Here is a 22,820-nt window from a genome sequence, read left to right on the forward strand (position 1 = left end):
TAGTGTCTTGTATCTTCCACTACATTGTAAGCTCCTTAAGGACATGAACCACGGCCTGACTGTCAACGATCCCTACCTCTCCACTGTTCACTCCTGCCAGGGTACCCACCCTTTGCTAGTGGCGCTATGCTTGGGAATATGGCCATAGGTTCACTCTTCTAGCTTTACATCTAACAACTCTCCCACAAGCCAAAGCAAGTCAAGGAGAGGCAAGAATTCAGCTGGGGTAGAATCACAACTCGCTCAGCGGGTTAAGGATCTGGTGTTGCCATGAGCTGTGGTGTAGTTCACAGACACAGCTCAGATCTGGTGTTGCTGTGGCTATGGCGTAGGCCGGTGGCTCTGATTAGACCCCTAGCCTAGAAACCTCCATATGCCAAAAAAAAAAAAGAAAGAAAGAAAGAAAGAAAAAAAAGAAATATTATCTCTGAGGGATTGGGGCTGATGACAGCTCCCTACTTCAGTAGGAAAGACTGGTACAAAGAGTGAAAGAAAAAGACAAGGTGAAGAGAGGTTTAAAGGCTGAGAAAGGTGATAACCCTTCAAAGTGGCTTATGCCATATTCATGCTAAGCCTGCAGAAATGATCATCTTACCTTTGTCCAGAGACCATGGTAGCATTTACTTCGAGTTCTGTTAAAAATACAAAGGACAGAAATGAGATGTATGAGCTTCTGGTGTATATGTCCACAGGGAGAAGCTAGGTGTCTATGAAAATTCTGAATGCCCTGTTTAGGCTAATGTGTTTCCATGCATAGCAGCATCCTTATCTTAACATGGTATATAGAGAGAGTTGGCACAGGCAAAATTCGGCTGTCTGGGCATAAGACACTTTACTCAGTCTATTTTTATTTCTACTCCATACTGTGAAATTATCTTGTTTGGATCAACCAAACTGAATCCACACTGCCTGGTTCATATTTCATCCAGCTATCACTAGGTTAGTAAAATAATCCTCTTCCTCTCATGTGAAAGAGATTGTTTTCATTCTTAGACTATCTTTACCCTCTTGACATATTTTTTTAAACAGCAATCTTCAACTATGTCTCAAATATCTATTAAGGATGCATTCTCCTCCAAAGGATTTCTTCACTGAATTTTAGAGGGCAGATTGCTGTACTCTGAGATATTGCCTAAATACCCCACTATGTTCTTCTCTTCCTCAACCTCTCAGCAATGCCCTCCAAGAAAGGAAACTCTCAGTAATTTGTTTAAAAGCGTTTGCTTAAATGAGCATCCTATGGGTTTACCAGGCACTTCTTTCTCAGCACCAGCAGAAAAACACCTTCTTCCTCCATCATACACCTTTAGGTAGTTTCATCTTTTGCAAAAGACCATCCCTGATGCACCAGTCGGCAGTGATCTCTCCTGCCTCTGGTCTCCCACAGCCCTTTACCTGTTCCCCCTTTCAGGGAATTCAGCATCACAGACTCAGCATACATGTCTAACCTGCCTTACTTACTGCACAGTCATCTCCCTGAAGGCAGTGAAGTCAGAGTGCCTGGGTTATTTTGACCTCATTGTTTAGTAGCCATGTATTGGGCAAGTTACTTGACCTCTCTGTGCTAAAAAAAAAAAAAAGGGATCACTACCCACCTCCAAGTTAAAAAGATTAAATGGAACAATGCATCTAAAAAACTTAGTATATAGCACCTGGCACTTGGTAATTACTCAATATTAGCCATTATTAGTATTGCTATGATGCTCATGTTGATGCAGTCTTTATGTAAGGAGGCTGTACTTCTCTGCCTTCAAAGATGGCAGAAGGGAATTTTTGCTTCTCATTTGCTATTTAGCTCCCCATATCTAATCCATAAAACCTGGAGACTCTCCAGAAGAAACCTCACTGAGTCTCTGCTGCCTTGCTGGCTCTGCTAGAGCTGAGAAATAGGTACTGTGTGTTCAAATGTAAAAACAGCTCAAGCCAAAAAAAAGTTGATTACAAAAAAATTTTGGTTTGCTTTTTTTTTTGTTTTTTTTTTTTTGTCTTTTTTGCTATTTCTTGGGCTGCTTCCGTGGCATATGGAGGTTCCCAGGCTAGGGGTTGAATCGGAGCTGTAGCCACCGGCCTACGCCAGAGCCACAGCAACATGGGATCCGAGCCGCATCTGCAACCTACACCACAGCTCATGGCAATGCCGGATCGTTAACCCACTGAGCGAGGCCAGGGACCGAACCTGCAACCTCATGGTTCCTAGTCGGATTCGTTAACCACTGCGGCTTCGTTAACCACTGCGCCACAACGGGAACTCCTGGTTTGCTTTTTTGAAACAAAATTCAACGCTTTTGAGAATTTTAACACTATCACAGCTAATTCATGTAAGTGGAGACCAAAGGGATTTAATGAAGGCAATTATTGGCTTAGTGAGTATTTTTAGGAGATTCATTTAAGCCAAACTTTCAAAAGGAACAAGATTCTTCAGCTAATTACTCTGAGAAGGAGGATATATGATATGGTAAAGCCCATTTTCTGGAGAAAAGAGTTGGGGCAGGAGATGGAATTCCCTTCCCTCTTCTAATCGCTCCCTTTCTCATAAAAAAGTGAGTTTTACAATCTAATTTCTTCTCTGAGTAATCTGCTCCATTCCTACCCTTCTCAGGTATCATGTAGCAAAGGCAGAATCTGGGTGGCTAATTTTTTTTTTTCCTCATCCATTTTTTCAGAGGCCTGGTTTTACTTAAAGTCTATACCAAAGTATATACAACAGAAAGTCCTATCCATAATATAGGACATGGCACCCTGAAGCAGGTTTTAAAATAATCACAACTTTTACTGGCTTAGACTCAAAATTAAACATGGCTGTATATTTTTAAAACTTAATTTTGTCAAATGTGTGAATTGTATTGTCACTGAGATTCTAACCTTCTTGTGAAAAGCAATCATACTTCTCTTTTTCTTTTGTTGGTACCCCTCAATAACCTACAGTGACAAAGAGCCAGGCAAGACTAAACTATAACGAACCATGCTCTTTATCAGCTTCAGCCATCTAATCTATGAGGGCAGTGCGCTGTCACTGCCATCAAGATCCTAATGCGTTCAGAGCTGACCCAGCAGCCTACAGCAGTTATTTGTCAGATTACCACGGACTCCACCTTCCAGAAACTCCATCTCTAGTGCTATTTACAATATCTTGGTCATGGGAAGAAACTTAATGCCATCCAGAAATGACTGAAATGACTGATCCCCTGGAGGAATGGCTACCTCACGACAGCAGAGACTCTCTGAACAAGCCTCTACTCCTGTCAGGATAATGTAATTACCTTCATAATGCAGTGATGCTTGCCACCCCAGCAAATTACTACATGCCAATCAGGCAGCTGCCAGCTATGGGTGCCGGGGTCATGGAACAGGGCAAACTCTGCAATGGAAACCACCCACAACTGGGTGGCAGACAGACAATGGGCACTGAGATGCCCTTCTTGAGTTCCCTGGCTGACCCCAGGAATGCGTCAGAAAGCAAGCCGGTCAGGAGAAAAATAACCTCAAATAGTACTGCACAAGCTCTGCCACTCAACTGAAGTCTGCTCTGAAGCAGGTAAGACCGTTTCAGCCACTTCCTGGCACAATGAGGATAGCAGTGGTTCCTTCACATGTTATTCATTCCATTCAAAAAATTTTTCCAAGGTGGACCTTACCTGGTCTGGCAACAGACCCCTGCAGTGCTGTGGCTGGAGTTTCCTTTGGGATTAAATTCTGTGAAGGGGCTGAGGCAAGAAAAACAAAAACGAGCAGTCTTTTACCTTCATTTCTAAACAAAGCAGAAAATACTGACTGAATCAAGGGCTAAGTAGTGGCTGAAATACACATACTCTTAGAGGACAATACTGAAGTTGGCTTTGAAAACATATTTCAAAATTTAATTAACTACTTTAACATTCACTAACAAAGACTACTGCTAGGGATGTTCTTCCTTTTTTGTATATACAAAGATCAAGGGACAACATGGCCACGAGACAATAGTACCCATAATTTTTACCTCTTGGGGTCAAGTTCTGTCCAGTACTCTAAAAAACCCAACGGCAAACCTTAGTAGGCAACAAACCACTTACAGATGGAAAATTACACCATTCAACCTTGGCCTTTGAAAAATTGCTCATCCCTCTAAAAACTACATTCCTTGAGACCTGAAATGAATCATATAATTTATTCTGTACTTTTTTACAGTATTTGTCAAGTGCGATGGGCATAAAACTAGTATTCAATTCATATTTAATAAACCAAATCAATTTGATATGTTATCTACTAATTAACAGTTACCAAGAATTTACTAGAGGCGAGGCTCTGTGCCAAGCAAACTTAGAGACCAAATTACATTGTTCTTGCCCATCAGGAACTCAGTCTAGTATTAAATATAAGATGTGGTACACTGAAGTGAACTATAACATTATGTGAGCCAGAGTCATAAAGTACAAAACGCTATGAGAGTCCAAAGAAAAGGCGATCAACGCTAGATTGAGAAATCTGAAGGTATATTAAAGGGAGAAACATCAGGATTAGGCTTTGAAGGACAGAGAGATCTCAGGCCCTTGAAGAGGAATGGAACAGAATGCACAATGTACTCTAGAATGGAAATTTCTTGGATCATACGTTAAAGATTGAGGGGACAGATATGCCACAGTCATTCAAGGTTATGTCCTACCATCTTGACACTCAGTCTAATGTCCTAGATAAACTCTGCCACAAGTTTCATCCTCTTGTGGAAATGGTGATTTCTGCAGATTTCTTTCCCTAGTCAATGATGCATTTATGTTAAGAATTTGGATGCTGGAGTTCCCATCGTGGCTCAGCGGTAATGAACCCGACTAGGATCCATGAGGACTTGGGTTCTATCCTTGGCCTCATTAAGTGGGTTGGGGATCCGGGATTGCTGTGGGCTGTGGTGTAGGTCACCACGAGATGAGGCCTGGACCCAGTGTTGCTATGGCTGGCAACTACAGCTTGGATTCAACTCTTAGCCTGGGAACATATGGAATACAGTGGGTACAGATGTAGACAGGAAAAAAAAAAAAAAAAAAGAATTTGGATGCTTAAAACTAATAAAGCTTAAAACTATACCTTAACTTTTACTTTTTACTCCACCATTGGTTTCTCACACTGTCAAAGTAAAAGCACAGAAGCCCCTTGAAAAAGAATGGAAATAATCTTAACTAAAATTGAGAAGTTTTTTCCAACTGCTAGTTCACCTCTCTAAGGCTCACATATTTTTCTAGGATTGTATATGATCCAGATAAGAATATTTTCTAATCATTTCATCATTATTCTCTTGGTACTGGAGGGAAAAGTTTCCTGAAAGAAAGTAGAATGGAAACATTTAATAGCAGAGAATATAAGTCACACAAGGTTTTTAAAATATTCTTAGGGCTCACCTACATTTATAGCGCTAGAACCAGAAATCTAGAGTGCCCAGCCCTATGAAGTCTCTGTCTCCTGCAAGGGCAGAGAACTCCTTGGAGACCTTCCTCTCTCCTTGTAACTCTAGCACTGAAGTGAAGAGGCAAAGAGAAGGGGAATTAGCCTTTGCAAGGCTCTGTGTGAGAAAGTGTGCTGGCCTTCATGCTAAGCCCTCTCAATAAATCTTTGTATAAACTGTCAGAGGTAGGAATTACAATCTCCATTTTACAGGTGAAGTACATGGCTTACAAGAAGTTAAAGGATTTATCCAACTGCAACTGGTAACCACTGGAGCTAGAATTTGAACTCTGATCCTTCACTGAAGTTTGTGTTCCTTCTGCTCCTCAAAACATTTTAGCTGCATAAACAAGACAGGCACTATTGGTGGCCCTAGGATACAACAAAGGTCCTTCCAGCTTTGGCAGTGTTCGACTGAGTCCACTCTGGGGAAAAAGAGCTTCTGTACCACTTAAGCCTTACAGAAGGAGGAACACGTGTGCATGCGTGTGTGTGTGTGTGGGGGGGGAATGCAAAGGAAAGGGAGATATAAGGACATCTATGCTGCCATCATTAGCCTACCTTAACAGTACACAGGAACTCTGAGCTAGAAATACATGAATGGAAAGGTCTAGTTTTCAAAGAGACTGGTAATAACAATTCTTTACCTTTCATTGAATGATTACTATAGTCTAGCCCTGTGCTAACCTAAGCATGTTACATACATTATCTCATTGAATTCTTACAACTACTATCGTCCCCACATTACGAAGGAGGAAACTAAAGTTTTGAGTAGTCATGTAACTTGCCTAAGGCCATACAGCTGGTAAATGCTGGCACTGTGATACCAACCTAAGCCTATCTCTCAACCACTTTGGTCCTCTCATGTCTATTATGGTGAAACCTGGTTTTTTGGAAAGCTCTCCTATGGAGAGGCAAGTCAGAAGAGAACAGACCCTGACAGAATACAATGAAGAAGCTGTGAGATAACTGTTTTGAAATAGCTGAAAGCACTTTGGTGAGGAGAATCCACAGAAGCTGCTGTTCACCCAATTTAACAATGTTAAATTGGAGACTCACAGGATAGATTTTGAATGAAAACTGAACCCTTGAGCTTCAATCTTTTCACCCGTAGAATGGCGTTAGGGATACCTGACATAGTTGATACTTCTTTGTAAAATGAAATATTTTATATAAATGAAAGGTGTTTCATTATTTCAAGAGCTGAGAACCATGTTAATGAATGTAAACTTAACAGAGGATTTTAAAAGAATATTTTCCCAATGTATTTCAAATAAATGGAACTATCACTATTGCCATTTAGCCCATTCTTCTTCCTCCAAGTAGAAAAGAAGTCATGCTTTCTCTTGTGGGATAGGTCATCTAAAAATTCACATGAGATGATGCCATGCCCCGAGTACATACCTATGCTGGACAGAAGCTCTGGATGAGATCCCACCTTCTCCTCCACTAGGCCACCTGCAAGTGGCTCAGATGTTATGCCAACATGATTGCTTTTTGTGGTCGGCGCCGCAGAGATGAGCTCAGAGGGTACCAGAGTGGTTACTATTGAGCGTACATTGGTGGGGAGAGTACTGCCAGGTAAGCTGGGTCCTGCTGAGGCGGAGCCCGGGCCCACAGGGCTAGAGGTCACTTTTAGGAGAGTGGGTGCTGGGGGAGTTGGGGTTTTACTGTCCAGCTCTGTGGATAACTGCTCTGTTCCCATGAGCCCTGGAGCTGCAGTCTCTAGCCCTTGGCTTTCAGTCTCTCCATCTGCACCATATTGTTCTTCCCCTTTCTCAAGAGAACCTGTAACTTTTTTACAAGCTTTCGTCAGCAAAATCTGGCCGATTTTGTCCACTTTTCCTTTGCCCTTACTAGATGAGACTGGGCTTCGTCGGTTGACAGAGGAGCCTGGACTATTAGTCAAAAGGGGAGAAACCACTGTGGTTGACTGTGAAGAGGGCAGAGTGCTCTGATCTGCTGAGGTGCTCACCTGAGGACTAGTCTCATCTGGATTCAATTCTTTCACTTGTTGGACAGGGGCATGAGGAGGGACAACTGGAGAAGCTGTACAAGGTGGGGACGGAAGCTGAACAGGCGTGGCTCGTGAGTTAAGGACCAAGGGTCGACCTGTCTGTATGTTTGGAGCAGGACTACTGGAGGGTGCATTAGGCAGTACAGGAGCAGAAGAAAATTTAATATTCTGAGGTATGTGTAGAGGGCCAACGACTGCAACAGAGGGAGGCATCAAGCCAGAGTTGGTTGTCAGTGGGGCTGCAGGAATTGTGCTTGGCTGTGATCCTTTCATAACCTGAATTATTGAGGACGAATTGATAAAGACAGGTGTAATGAACTGAGGCCGGGCATTTGACTGAGCAGCTGACTGTCCCTCAGAAACCATAACCTTGCTACCCACATTGGGCATTGTGACGACCGTTGACATTAATGCAGATTGCAGGTGAGTTGGCAGAGCCGCTGATGTGTTCGCTGAAGTCGTGATGGGGTTGGAAGTTACAAAAACAGTTATTTGATTTGGGGGCAAAGGAGTGGAAATGGAGGAAGAACTGACAGGTCTTGACATTACTTGAGGGATGCTTGGTGCAACATTAGAACTGACCTCACTCAATTCTGGATGCACAAGGGTTGAACACGGCTCGTTACTGTGAGGTAAATTTAGGGAACCAGTGGGTTCTTTAGAAGAAGACGGATCCTGCAGTGTGGGAATGACGGATGCTTTTTTCAGGTCCTCTCCAGAAACTACTGGGGGTGTTACTTCCAGATCTGTAAGCCCGGGGGGTTTTATGGTCACATTAGGAGCTCCAGAGTTGTCAAGAAGTTGACTTAATGATGTTGGTGCTTCCCTCATAGCAGGAGACACCAAAGTTTTGTTCTCTTCGACACTGGGCAGTTTGTTAGGATCCGAAGGTTGCCCATCCTTTTTGGATTGATCTTCAGGAACAACCATTTTAACTTCTTGGGCTGGGACTGCTTTTAACTCAACATTTACCTGTTCCTTCCTACCCTGGGAGTTCTGGCAATCGCTGTCCTGAGGCACATTCAAGCTTTCCTTGTTATCCTCGAGAACACCCCCTACTGCAGCAACAGGCATAGTAGGATTCTGAGGATTCAGTCCACTGTTGTTAGGGAAGCTCCCAGGTACAGGAGGATTGGGCAAAGGAGTGGGACTGACCAATACATTTCTTGGCAACTCCACATTTTGCAACAAGGCTGTGTTTGTTTGCGAGGCCAGAGTAAGTTTAGGAGCTTTTGAATTTTGTCTCCCAGGACTTGGGGTGGTTTTCCTACTTGACCCAGGACTAGACCTGCGGCTGTTGCTTGGACTTGCCCGTTTTGTTGCTCCAGAATTAGACTGCTTTCCAGAATTTACCACCACAGAATCTAATTTGTGAGTCTGTGGGGCAGCAAAATTGGAAGGATTATTCATGGAAAGATTTGAAGGTGCTTGCCCTATGGCCTTCAGAGTTGTTGGATTTAGTCCTTGTTGATCAAACCCCCTGTTTAAATTTGGCCTGGGAGGTAAAGGAATATTAATCTGTGGGGGAAAGAGTCCTGCTATGGAGGCATTGAGTCTTTCTGGTGATAGACTGATTTCTGAAGGTTCTGTGCTGGGAGGGCGGTTGTTGGGAGTCTGAGGATAATAGGGTCTGGGGCTGGCTCTGTTTGGTGTTTTAGGCCTAGATGTTTGGGTTGGAGCAGCCACATTTGGAAAGTGGTGGCCATGAGAGCTGGGCAGGGAATTTACAGGAGGTTGCTGGGGAGTTGCACCTTGAGTTGCTGAAAGGGGTGATGGTCCAGGTTTTGGCCCTGTCATCATTAACTGATTCTGGGAGACTACTAAATGTGAAGGCATGCTGTTTGGGCCTCCTGAGACCGATGGTACTTCACTGCCACTTGCCTCAGGGAGCGAGGACATCTCACCTAGCGGTGAACTGGAAGGATTCTGGGGGTTCTCCTGGTATACCATTTTCCTTGAACTATTTCCCAAAGCAGTATTCACAGGCATTGGCATTCTTTGTTTATCAGGTGATGGTGGCACGGAGGCAGGTCCTTGCAAACTGACCATGACAGGCACACTGCCACTCTGTTGCATGGGCATTCTCTGGGAGTCTGGGTTCAGGGGACCCCTTGGGGGATGGACATTCTGGGAGACTGGAAGTCTAACTGATTTGGGGTCCTGTTGCATCATGAGCATCATCATCATTTGTTGCTGCTGCTGCTGCTGCTGCTGCTGCTGCTGCTGCTGCTGCTGCTGCTGAGACTGTGGCTGACTGGGAGGTGGTGGCTGCTGTGGTGGTGGTGGCAGTTGTGGCTGTGGCTGCTGCTGTGGTGGCTGTGGTGGGGGCGCCACATGCTGCATGAGCTGGGGAGGCATCTGCTGAAGTGGCCTCTGTTCAACTGGTTGAGAAGGATAACCTAAAACAAGCCCCCAAAATCAGGGAAGTTAGATTTTCAGCAAGAAAAGCTTTGCTACCTTTAGAATATAGCCAAGCAATACTCATCTAGGTGGCACAGACTGTAGACAAACAGCTCAGGCATGCCCATTCCCAGGGGGGTAGGGGCAGCTCCTCATTCTTTGACTTAAGCAAAGAGGCACATCGCTTAAGAAAGCCAAAAGCAAAGCATCAAGAACCTGGAGCTCCTCAATCTTCAGGGTTTGAAGGAGGCATCACTGAACCAAGACTCTGATACAGTGTTGTGCACTGAAAGTAGCCAAGTCTACACCAGCCAAACATTCAGATGAAATGAGAAAAACTCCATCAACAGCAAGTAGTTGACTACCCAGCAATGGGGTCTCATGCAGGCAAGATAAATATTTCACTGTACTTGTGAATGAAGCATTTAAGATTCTCTTTTTTCTGTTAGCACAGATTAATTCTCTTAAGACTTGCTTTTGTTGAAAATGCCAGCACTGAAGATAAGCCTTTTTATTCTTTCAGCAGAAGTAAAATATAAAATTCTAGGATTCAATTCCTTAAGAGGGATTTAAAATTACTTCAATCCACTGCCTTTACACACCATGCTGCATCCTTAAGGCTCACTCCTTTGGAAAACCCAATGAATTAAACTGCCCCTCCGATGTAAATCATTTTAATAAATAGTAGGAGCTAATTAAAGCTGATACACACAATAAAAATAAAATGAGGGCACTGAAGTTCTTTTTTTTTTTTATAAATTATTAGTCTCCATTTACTTTCTTTTATGTGAAACTCTATTTGGAGAAATATTTTCTATGAATCCATAACTGGAGAATAAGTAAACAAGAAGCGTAGCCCTCAGGAATAAAAAATAATTTTGGGAAAAGAACTCTGAGGGACAATGTCTTAAGATTTCTAGAAGGTAACATCTCAAATGATTCTTTTGTGAAGATTTTATTTGGAATTTTAGCACCAAAACCATACACAATCAGTAGAAAGGACAGAAAGATCACTAACCAAGAATAAAGGTAGTTCAGTGGGAAAAAGTATGCATATAGCTGTGATACAATTTCACAAACTAGATTTACTCCATTGTTGCATGAAAAATACACTAGAGAAGTTTTAAGAAGGTATAGGGATAAGGACAGTTGGCTCTGGCAGTAAGAAGTGATGGCTCAAGATTTTCACAGAGCAACTACTAAATGCTGCTGATGCACAGACTCAAACCCTGTGTTTAATAGTTAATTAGTGTCTTCTGGCCAATGACTGACACAGCACCAATGAGTACAATGTGCAGAATCCTGCTTTAAGGTGTTTTTTTAAATCCTTTTTTGTTTTAGGCCCAAGTAACCTCTTTGCATTTATAAAGCCAATAACATGGAATTTTGGTATTTAACTCAGATTCCCATTTTAAGAAAACTGTACTTTCTTTTTTTCAATCTTTTTAGGGCTGCACCTGTAGCATATGGAGGGTCCCAGGCTAGGGATTTAACTGGAGCCATAGCAGCCAGCCTATGCCACGGGCCACAGCAACGCCAAATCCAGGCATCCGTGACCTATGCTGCAGCCTGCAGCAACGCTGGATCCTTTAACCCACTCAGTGAGGACAGGGATTGAACCTGAATCCTCATGGATACTAGTAGGGTCTTAACCTGCTGAGCCACAATGGAAACTCCAAGAAAATTTTACTTTCTGCAGAAGCCCCTTAATGTGAGGGCTATAACACAAAGGCTTTTATCTTTGAAATCAGGCCACCAGACAGCATAAATATAAAGAAAGCAGCAGAGACAATACAGCAGCCTCTCAAAAGTAACAGGTAAGGGCATGGCTGCTATAAAATTCCAGAAGCTGGAGGCAGCAGTCCAAAATACACTCTTGATAAGACGATATATTGGGGTTGCCATGACAAAATGGTAGAGAGGGAAAATCGGGATGTACACAGTGAATATAATATAATCAAAAAGCAAAGGATGAAAATTCATATGCCTTTAGGGGCCAGATCTGTAATGAAGAACAGTGAGCTGGTGTGAGACTGTTGTAGTTCTATGGACAGAGCCAAACTGCAGAGCAGATGCTCTATCTAAAGGTATTTAAATTCAGGTTTCTGTTTGCTGTTATCAGTTTCATAACTGAAACATACTATAGGCCAAATTCAGCCTATAGCCTCTCAGTTTGCAAAAGGTAGAAAGGAAGCAATAATGTCTGTGAAGCCACCCATGGTTTACAGAAGAATTTAGATGTGTCTGAGGGAAGAGGGCACCCTCCTATTCATAATGTTGTTGTACATACCCACCAAAGACTAGTAACCACCCAGCCTCAATTGTGCTGCTGCAACTCACTGATGGGAAGTGTGGTGTGCTCAATTTGTAATAAATAACAAAGTATTGTTATTATGATGAATTTACTTTGGGTTGGGGGTTCTAGGTTGGAATGAATGAATGTTAGGAGATTTCCTTTTCAACATAATTTTCAACATTTAGAAGATGATACTACTTTATAATCAGAGTTGGGTACTATAAGCAGAGGACTTCACCAATATTGGTCTTATTTATCATTAAGCTGGGTAGGAAGTACATGAGTGTCTCATTTATTACTGTGTGTGTGTATATTTAAATTTGTGTGTGTGTGGCTGTGCCTACAGCATATGGAAGTTCCTCAACCAGTGATCAAACCTGTGTCACAGCAGTGACCTATGCCATAGCAGTGACAACATTGGATCCATAACTGCTAGGTCACCAGAGAACCCCACTCTTTATATTTTTTACGTTTAAAGATTTATAATAAAAGTTCTATTTAAAAAAATCTTACTCTGCTTTGAGAAAGTCCCAGTAGGAGAGGCTGTAGGAAAGGCAGGCAAGCAGGATTAGAATGAAAATATCTTTCCATTTAACCTTATTCCATTTTGATGTCAACTAGAACCTTGATACTGACAAGAATAAAGAGGCACCTGATATTTTAGTCTGATTTTATGAGGACCTAAAATAGTGAAGACAAATTTGAGCAGAACACGCATGCAGAACACACACACACACACACCCCTTCAGAAGTTATATTTGAAATTTTTTTACTTAATACCAAGGTTTCCAAATACTAGACACATTAAATCACTAAAGTAGCCTAGTTGGCAGACAAAATAAAATATTATTGTCTCCTTGAAAAAAAGCCTTACAATGCTGTAAATAAGTGATGACAAGTATACAAACTTTAGCTAACATTTTATCACCTGGTGGTCGGTTTGAAAATTCTGGCAGTTTAGGGCCTGAGTTGTCCAAGTTTATTCCTTGCTCTCCAGGCAATGACTGCTGATCAGCCTCCTCCAGACCAGCTGGGCGAGTATCTGAGGTGCTAGAAAATAAATTACGCATTTGAGAGTAAGTTGTATAGTTCACACACAAAACTAGCTTAACCCCTCCCCTATTTCTGAACTAAAATCTGTTTGCATTATCATTCTTAGCATTATTTATATCTCTCTAGTATGATATTCAGTATTTGGCATAAAAACCATCTGGCAATTTCATTAAATGTTAAAATCAATTTAATAACATGGCTATTTACTCAAAGTGCTTTCTACAAATTTCTGATTTAATGATTTTCATATAATCATCTATCCCTTAGATGTTTTAAGACCTGATTATAGTTTGAGCTATCAATACTATAAAGTACTGTTGCTATGAAACTGCATTATCTTTGATGTAACTATCAAATTCAACCAGGGAGTTCAGATTATTTATTTTTTTTAATATTGCAGTGGTGGCTCCAACAATTCATGATACCTTGCAAGAAGCTGCAGACTGGCTGATGAAAACAGTATTTGGAGAACAAAGAAAGATGGAGAATACCAGAACAAAGGTAATTAATTTTGTTGCAGAATGAGTATTTGCACACATCCCCATTTGGCTTTGGGATGCTTTCATTTTCACCTAGTTGTACCTTAGAATTTTTAGGGGGGAAAAAATGAAAAAAATGTTCTCTACTAACATTCCCAAAGAACCAGCATGCTCGGAGTCCTCTTTTTTTTTTTTTTTCCCCCTTTTTCTTTCTTTTTAAGGTCACATCTGCAGCATATGGAAGTTCCCAGGCTAGGGGCTGAATTGAGTTGAACTGGAGCTGCAGCTGCTGGCCTATGCCATAGCTACCCACCGAAGCTTGCAATGCTTGATCGTTAACCCACTGAGTGAGGCCAGGGACTGAACCTGCATCCTCATGGATACTAGTCAGGTTCTCAACCTGCTGAGCCACAACGGGAACTCCTGTAGTATGCTTTACTTTCAAAGAATTGTACTGCTAAAAAAAAATCTCAGCTACCTGGTCCCAGCACTTCATGCTATAGATGAGAAAACAAAGGCCCACAGAGGTGTAAGAAACAGGCCCAAGGTTCCACAGTAAGCTAGTGGTAGAGCTGGGAGCATGCACTCTTCCTTTAAACTTACTGTCTCCCTTCCTAGGAGCCCTGATAAGCCCCTTTTCATAACTTGTAGCCCTGTCAAGGCTACAAGCAGTCTCTCTAAGAGATGGTGCCGACAGCAAAAATCCATGCTAATGGCAATTGAATAACCTTGCAATTTTACTCCTAGATTACTAGTAAGAATAAATATTGCCACAAAAAACGTTATTCCCATACAAGTTGAGAGTGGTGAACTTAGAAAGAGCTATTGGAAAAATAAGATAAAGAGCTTATTATAATTCTGAATTCGGGAAAAAATAAAGATTGTTTATATACGATCACTGAATTTTGACTTATAAGGTTCAAGAAGCGGCAAGTGAATATATTAAAATATTACAGTACAATCAAAAAAATATTGAGAAAAGGCTGAAAAGTCGTTGTTTTATTTTGAACATTTATGTTTGCTTAACTAAATCTCCCCCATTCTTTTCTATATATCTAGCAATTTATTTGAATTAACCTGTTTTACATTTTACATTCATTAGTCACTATTCTCTGGTAATAAATGCCTTTAAATTCCAGTTTTATGATTAAAGGCAGAAAATCCAGTTTAATCAATATTCTTTCTGGAAATATTTTATCAAAGCCAAAAATATGACTTAAATTAATGCTTAGCTTCAGGAAATGAAATATAAATTAATTGCCCTTCCTGCTGTGATCTTGCAAAAGAACTCATCTGGAGAATCTTTGTCAAAAGGGTAACTGATTTAAAAAGTCCAATCATCTTAGCATGAGGTTTTAAGCTTCTAGGGGTAATAAAGAACCTTTAAAAGAAAAGCACCTATACAGAAAACCATTTCTATTTGAGAGACAAAAGGGAGTCTCCATAAGTAGTCTTCATTTCCAAAATACATTTGGCCTTTCTGGTTCCCCAACAGTCATTAGAAGCCTGACATGCTTTGAGTAGTTATAGTGTGGTAGTGCTGGCTACTTTTCAGGCTCTGAATGCCACACACCCCCTGAGAACACAGACTTAAGTGACATATATCAACTGACTGCAATGTATGAAAGTTGTTTGGCTCCTTATTTTAACAAACTGTAAAAAAAATTATTTTGAGGAGTTCCCGTTGTGGCGCAGTGGTTAACGAATCTGACTAGGAACCATGCGGTTGAGGGTTCGATCCCTGCCCTTGCTCAGTGGGTTAATGATCCGGTGTTGCTGTGAGCTGTGGTGTAGGTTGCAGATGCGGCTCGGATCCCGTGTTGCTGTGGCTCTGGCATGGGCTGGCAGCTACAGCTCCAATTAGATCCCTAGCCTGGGAACCTCCATATGCCGTGGGAGCGGCCCAAGAAATGGCAAAAAGACAAAAAAAAAAAAAAAAAATCATTTTGAGATAATGAGGGAAATTTGAACACTGTCTGGATATGTGAGAATATGAAGGAAGCATTAGTTTTTCTAGGTGTGCTAATGGTATTGGGTAGTCAAAAACAAAACAAAAACCTGTCCTTATCTTTCAGAGGTACACACTGAAATACTTAAAGTGAATTTGCTTTAAAATAATCAAGACAGTATTGGGGAGAGCAGGGATGAAGGTAAGATAGACTATGAGTTGGTGATTTGAAGCAGGGGGAATTTCATTATACTATTCTTACTTTATACATGTTCAGAATTTCCCATCAAAAAAAGTTGTTCACATAGAAATAAATGAATAAGATTTTAGGCAAACTATCACAACCTACTTTAGATCTTGCTGACTATTTTTCTTCTTCCGAGGGGGTTTCTTCTTCTTCGGTTTATTTGCGTTGGTGTTATTTTGCTTATTGTTTACCCCAAAATGGCCTGCAGAGATATCACTCTGCAATAAGTTGACCAACAATGGGCTTGTTAGCGTGACATCCTTATTGACCGGGAAGCCTGGATTCTGACCACAGGACATCTGATTTCCATTGGGCGCTCCACTGAAAGGTGCACTGAAAGGCATTCCATGGCCTGAGAAGTGGTTTCCCGAGGCACTGTTTCCCTGCATGGCCTGCACGTGGGGGGGGACCATGTTGGTTTGTTGCATGCTAACGTCAGGCATCATCTGAGACAAGGTGACATCATTATTTGCTGTAGTAGCAGGATCGCCATGCTGCTGGGCCATATGTGGGCTGGGCCCTGGTGGCCGCAAGACCTGCCCCTGAATCCCCATAACCTGAGATGGACTGTTGTTCACAGGCCCTTGTTGGGGCAGCATCTGTCCTGACATCTGTCCTGTAAACTGCACCATGTTTCCTTGCATGTTTGGAGTTGGTCCCCTCATTATCTGTGCTGGTCCCGGCATGACACTGGATTGGTTCTGAGTGTTAAACTGTTGCTTATTCCCCTGCATCTGATTGGTCATGATCTGCTCTATCATTGGGTTCTGTTGGAGCAAGACTTGCCCCTGAGGCCCCATCATCTGGTTATGCGGCGCCATCATTTGTGGGCCCTGCTGGGGAAGCATCTGCTTGGGTGGGGTCATCCTCTGGGGTGAAGGCCCAAGATTTTGGCTCTGAGGATTCACCATCATCTGACCCTGTGGCATAAGCTGGGCCCTTGAAAGGATCATAGGGTTCTGAGGGTTCAAGGTTCCTTGTTGCTGGACCATCTGGCTCTGGGAGGGCACGATCTGCTGGTGCATGCTCATCAGCTGAGATGCTGGGCCCTGCTGGGGCTGGCCTTGCATGTTGCCCAGGTTCACCTGAGGAACCCCAGAACTACCAGCCTGTTGGTTGTTCATGTTGCCATGAATTCCCATGAGGCTGGACTGCATCATATTTGGTGGCCCGTGGGACACCTGCATCTGGTTTTGAGGAGGACCAGCTCCTTGACCACCTTAAAAAGAAAAAGAAAAAAAAAGCACAGTTTCAGAAAGAAATTCTATTATCTTGTTAGTACTAATACTCAAATTACCTTAATTAGAAAAACCCCCACCCATATATCCAGGGACCAACATAAACAGATGTGTTGTGCTCAACTTACTTCCGTGCGTTTTCTACAGTAAGGAGACATAACTGTGACATATTTGTTTATATTCTCAGTGACCATACAATAGAGAAGGTGAAACCATTTCTTTATTCCTATTTGGTAACTTAAAGATAAAATTCTGAAGATCAATAAAGTTTACTTTCTTTTAGATTAAACAAAAGAGAAAGACAGCATCTCATTGTTCAAAATGACTTGCAGCTACCTTAAGATGAAGAAAATTTAGGTTAGTGAAATAAATTCTACTTTAGATGAGTCAAGGAACAAAAAATGTGATATAGCTTCTCAGGAAAACCTCAGCAATGTTGAGAAGACACAAAAAAAGACTCCTCGGAAAACTAATAATGACTATCAAAGATTATTGCTGTGACATCTGGATACTGCACTTTAAAGAAAGGAACACTTCATACTTCCTAAAGATAGGTATCCTCTGCCCCAATGTGGTAAAAATTACTTAATCTGGAAGCTGAGCCTCTGGTGGAAGTTAACTGACAGACAATTCAGAAGCTGCAGGCAGAGGATAGTCAACAAAGGATGTTAAAACTTGAGTGACCCTCTCCTGTGGCAGTCCTTAGTGGACCACATGGGACATGTTTTCTTTTTCTTCTTTTTAATGGCCACCACTCCTGCAGCATATGGAAATTCCGAGGCCAGGGATTAAATCTGAGCCACAGCTACAACCTACACTGTAGCTACAGCAGTGCCAGATCCTTTAACCTACTGCACCGGGCTGGGGATTGAACCCACACCTCTGCAGTGACCTGAGCTGCTGTAGTCAGATTCTTAACACACTGTGCCACAGCAGGAGCTCCTTATTCTTCTTAATTATATCTAATTCAGACAAAGAACACTGCCTGAATTGTTGCAGTATTTACTTATTCTTGGGTTTTTGGGATTTTCCTATAGCTGCTTATATTATCTCTACCCTTTTGCTGAAAAACCTAATAGCTTATTTTATCTCCCTTTTATTTTTATTTCTTTTTTTGCTTTTTAGGGCCACACTCATGGCATATGGAGGTTCCCAGGCTAGGGGTTTAATCAGAGCTGCAGCTGCCGGCCTATGCCACAGCCACAGCAACACGAGATCCAAGCGGGTACCTACACCACAGCTCATGGCAATGCTGGATTCTTAATCCACTGAGCGAGGCCAGGGACTGAACCTGCAACCTCATGGTTACTAGCTGGATTCATTTCCACTGCGCCACATGGGAACTCCTATTTTTCATTTTTAAATGGTGACTAGAAAGTGGCAGCTACAATGAAGTTAGGAGGTCAGTCCATGCTCCAGCCAGGGAGGCAGAGGATAAACTGTCCTTTGTTCATACCATCCAGATTTTTCCTGAATCCCATAGGAAGATTTTCTAAACTGGCCTTGTAAACTCTTAAATTGAATTCCATGACCACTGTACATACTATATTCATGAATATACCAGTGTATGTTCATTCAAATCAACAATTATTTATTGAGTACCTAATACGTACAAGGCATTTTTAGCACTGAGGTAACATCAATAAATAAGACAGGCCAAATTCCTGACTCCTTGGAGTCTAGCTGGCAAGAGAAAATAACAAACAGATCAAGTATTTTCACAGGAAGAAATAAAAGCTAACAAGTGAAATAAAGTAGGGTAAGAAAACAGAATTGGAGGAGAAGAGTTGAGTTCTCTTAGATGGGCTAAATGGAGAAATCAAAACAATACATGCACGCAGGAAGCACCATATAAAAATACAAAATAGCGGTGCTTTTGTGGAGGAATTAAGAACGATTTCATCACTTTTTAAAACTTCCTACAGGAAACATGAATTCACATAGCTCAAAAACATAGTTCTGCATTACCAGATACGGAAAATCACGCAGTTCGCCCTACCCTTCTCTCATTCGTCAGGAGATTGCTTGAACATTTTTTTTAAAAAGTTGGAGTTCCTGGGAGTTCCCGTTGTGGTGCAGTGGTTAACGAATCCGACTAGGAACCATGAGGTTGCGGGTTCGGTCCCTGCCCTTGCTCAGTGGGTTAACGATCTGGCGTTGCCGTGAGCTGTGGTGTAGGTTGCAGACGTGGTTCGGATCCTGCGTTGCTGTGGCTCTGGCGTAGGCTGGTGGCTACAGCTCCGATTCAACCCCTAGCCTGGGAACCTCCATATGCCGCGGGAGCGGCCCAAGAAATAGCAAAAAAAAGACAAAAAAAAAAAAAAAAGTTGGAGTTCCTGTTGTGGCGCAGCAGAAACGAATCCAACTACTAAGCATGAGGTTGCGGGTTTGATCCCTAGCCTTGCTCAGTGGGTTGAGGATCCGGTGTTGCTATGAGCTGTGGTGTAGTTTGAAGACATGGCTCAGATCTGACGTTGCTGTGGCTGTGGTGTAGGCCAGTGGCTACAGCTCCAATTAGACCCCTAGCCTAGGAACCTCCATATGCCATGGGTTTGGCCCAAAAAAGGACAAAAAGGCAAAACAAACAAACAAATAAATAAAAGTTTAAAACTATTCTCCTTCCTTAGAGATGTACACTTAAAGTTGGAATCACAAAACTACCTCCAAGTGGGGATGCAAGTTCAAATAATATATGTGCTATCTCAGTCCAAACTGCCTGAATGAGAAAGCGTAAGAAGATTAGTCATGTGGTACCTGAGCAATCAGAAACATGAAGTCTGGGCTTATCCAATATTGTTTTACAAATACTTTTTAGTCATTCTGGTTCTATACTCTTTGTCCTCCTAAGTTTCTTCTTATATTCAACACATTGTTGACATTTAATCTGTATTGATTAAATCCTGGTCTTTAAACACCACACTATAAACCAGAGTTCAGACACTGAACATAAAAACAAAGTTAACATGTACTACAAAGAAATTTTAAAAGTTGTATTTGTTCAAAATGCCATGTGCCTTCATGCCTTTGTACCTATCACTTCCTTTGTCAGAAACATTTTCTTTCTTTCTTTCTTTTTTTTTTGTCTTTTTTGAGGGCTGCACCCCTGGCATGTGGAGGCTGCCAGGTTAGGGACTGAATGGGAACCGTAGCTGCTGGCCTACACCACAGTCACAGCAATGTGGGATCTGAGCCGCGTCTGCGACCTATACCACAGCTCACAGAAATGCCAGATCCTTAACCCACTGAGCAAGGCCAAGGATCGAACCTGCGTCCTCAGGGATGCTAGTCACATTTGTTTCTGCTGAGCCATGATGGGAACTCCAGAAACACTTTCTTTAGTGTCCATTCACTAACTCAGGGGTCAGCAAACTATGGCCATGGGCCAAATCCATTGCCATTGCCAGCTTGTAAATAAACAGTGTTTGGAACACGGCCATGCTCATTCATTCACGTATTGTCTATGGCTACTTTGGTGCTACAAGAACAAAGTTAAGTAACTGCAACAGAGAACATACAACCTGCAAAGCCTAAAGTATTTACTATTTGGTTCATTTCAGGAAAAGAAAAACAAACAAACAAAAAAACCCCCAAAAAACCCTGCTAACCCCAGCTTTACCTCGTTTCATCTCCTTTCTTCAGGTGTTTCTAGATTTTCGAGACATTCTACCTACTTTTGATATGTCAGTTATTGCCCTGAAAGAATAATTATTTATAGGTCCGAAACTAAGAGGAAGAACTAGGACTTATATTTCTCTGTATATCCTTGTGGTCCACACAATGCTCAATAAATGCTTGCTGAATAAATCACAAAAACAAACCTGCATGCTGGACATTTTGATTTGCTTGCAGCTGAGGGGCTCCTGAATTCCCAGGGGTAGTTGCTGTGGTCGAAGGCACCTGACCTTGCATAAAGTTCGGATTGGCCTGTCCTGCTGAGAAGCCAGGTGGGAGGCGTTTAGGCATTCCTTAATAGAAAACAACGAGTAAGGCAGTTACCTAGCAAATTTATACTCTTGCTTAGATGTGGAATGAATAAGGAAGGATGAGCTGCATGAAGCCTCCACTGGCTTAGCTCTCTCTGTCACACTGGTAGGATCTTTAATAATAAGGTTGGGAAAGATGGTTAAAAAAATCAACACAATCTCTTACATGAGCATTGTCAAAATGAAAAAGAAATACTAAAAAATTTACACTTAGAACATGCCAAGGAAAAGATGGCAATCTGCTCCCTAAATGTGATCTGAGGCCACGTCACAGCAAGGTTTAGGGCTCACTTTTCTCTGTGATACTATGGACCCCAAAACTTTACATACTTTAACACAGGTACCAAAGGAATACGCTAAATTCTCTTATAGTCAAATAAGCTGACAAGAAATACTATAAAACAAAGACCTGGGTCCTGATATTAAGCATAGATAGATGACTTCTTTTCCCCTCCATTGAGGGAAATGAATGACAATTTTCTTTATGGAAAATTTCTCCCCAATATTGTACTTGTCTCTTTGGAAGAGACAAGAGATTAGAAATAATTCAAAGGAATGTCAAAGTGACGATATGTTAAATTTATCATTACACCTTCCCCTCAAATGGTTTGCTGCAATTCTGACAGCTATAGTACCAAAAACTGCTTGAACAGAATCTTACTAAAGTAATACTTTCTTTCATAGGAAGGTTTAATTTAAGAAAACAAAATTGTAATAAGAATCTCAGAATCCACTCACTGTTTATAACAGGCCTGGATGTGGCCAGATCACCTAGGTGAGCATATCATTTGCTCTATGAAAGCATCAAGACCTAAAGCTCACTTAAAATTTTTTTGTGTTAGTCCATTTACTTAAGGGCCAAATTTTCAATGTCCTGAAAAACGCTCTGTAGACAAATATGCATTTGTCCTTTCTTTAGCAGTGACAAGTCCCCATTTACATGCTTCCATTGTAGTTAAATCAGTAATCACATTTGCAGGAGAGACTACCCAGCTTCCACTGATCCAAGGCTAGTTGCCCAGAACAGTGAAGTTTGGAGCTGAAATATTCTTGCATTTTCTAAAAACTTCTTAGGATTCAAATATTATAGCCTGCATGTCAGTAAAAGTAATTACAAGAGAGTGAAAAGACTGATGAGCAACTTAATTTTACCAGAAATCATGGGAACATGCCTTTGCTATGTTGCACTAAAGATGCAAGGATTTTTTTCTGGGTAGGCAATGGGTGTCTTTTGGTGGGGGTATGTTTATCAGATGATAGTATTCCTGATACTCTCTATACCTTACTGAAAAGCTCCAAGCACATTCATGTGCACTAGATCAATGATTAATAAGAATAAATAATAAACATGGAGATGGATAAGTTTTACTGTAATCGTTTTACCTCTCACACATTAAGCTCCATTGCTTTTTCTTCATACAAGAGGCACCTTACAAAATAAATAAATAAATCTCCTTTAGGTATAACTGGTGGAATTCCCTCTCTAAGGAGCAGGCATTGGCATTATAAAACTATAAAAGTCAATGATTCCTGAACTTATTCCCCTTTAATACTTTAATCAAATTTAACAAATACCACGCTATCTACTAACCAGGATTATCAAAATTGAAAGCTAGACGGGCCTTTTCCCCAACAAACCCTATACTTATCTTTTCATTTTTGCTCTATTACATAATCTTAATTTTTTCAACAGCTGAGCAGCTTAAGTTGTTAATAAACTCATGTTTCTTCTGGATGTTTTAACTTACTA

At 41.5% G+C, this 22,820-nt stretch overlaps 1 protein-coding gene across 30 annotated transcripts in view; it reads right to left on the reverse strand.

Annotated features, from left to right (window-relative positions):
* The window catches only part of NCOA6 (nuclear receptor coactivator 6), a 107,616-nt gene that overhangs the window by 10,920 nt on the left and 73,876 nt on the right, over nucleotides 1–22,820 (reverse strand). For 13 of the 30 annotated variants that reach the window (XM_085003574.1, XM_085003569.1, XM_085003571.1 and 10 more), the window contains 6 exons: nucleotides 20,906–21,052; nucleotides 15,952–17,068; nucleotides 13,051–13,172; nucleotides 6,814–9,825; nucleotides 3,636–3,704; nucleotides 596–632 (listed from right to left, as the gene is read on the reverse strand). In XM_085003574.1, coding sequence (XP_084859700.1) covers nucleotides 596–632; nucleotides 3,636–3,704; nucleotides 6,814–9,825; nucleotides 13,051–13,172; nucleotides 15,952–17,068; nucleotides 20,906–21,052 — 4,504 coding nt within the window. The remainder of the gene's footprint in view (nucleotides 1–595; nucleotides 633–3,635; nucleotides 3,705–6,813; nucleotides 9,826–13,050; nucleotides 13,173–15,951; nucleotides 17,069–20,905; nucleotides 21,053–22,820) is intronic. The other 17 variants (XM_085003584.1, XM_085003579.1, XM_085003583.1 and 14 more) reach the window with 2 other exon arrangements.

The sequence above is a fragment of the Sus scrofa genome, chromosome 17 (genome assembly GCF_054392235.1).
Source record: "Sus scrofa isolate SSC_HxYL_T2T_F1_AM1 chromosome 17, Sscrofa_HxYL_maternal_Yorkshire_Landrace_v2.0, whole genome shotgun sequence".
Classification (NCBI taxonomy): Eukaryota; Metazoa; Chordata; class Mammalia; order Artiodactyla; family Suidae; genus Sus; species Sus scrofa.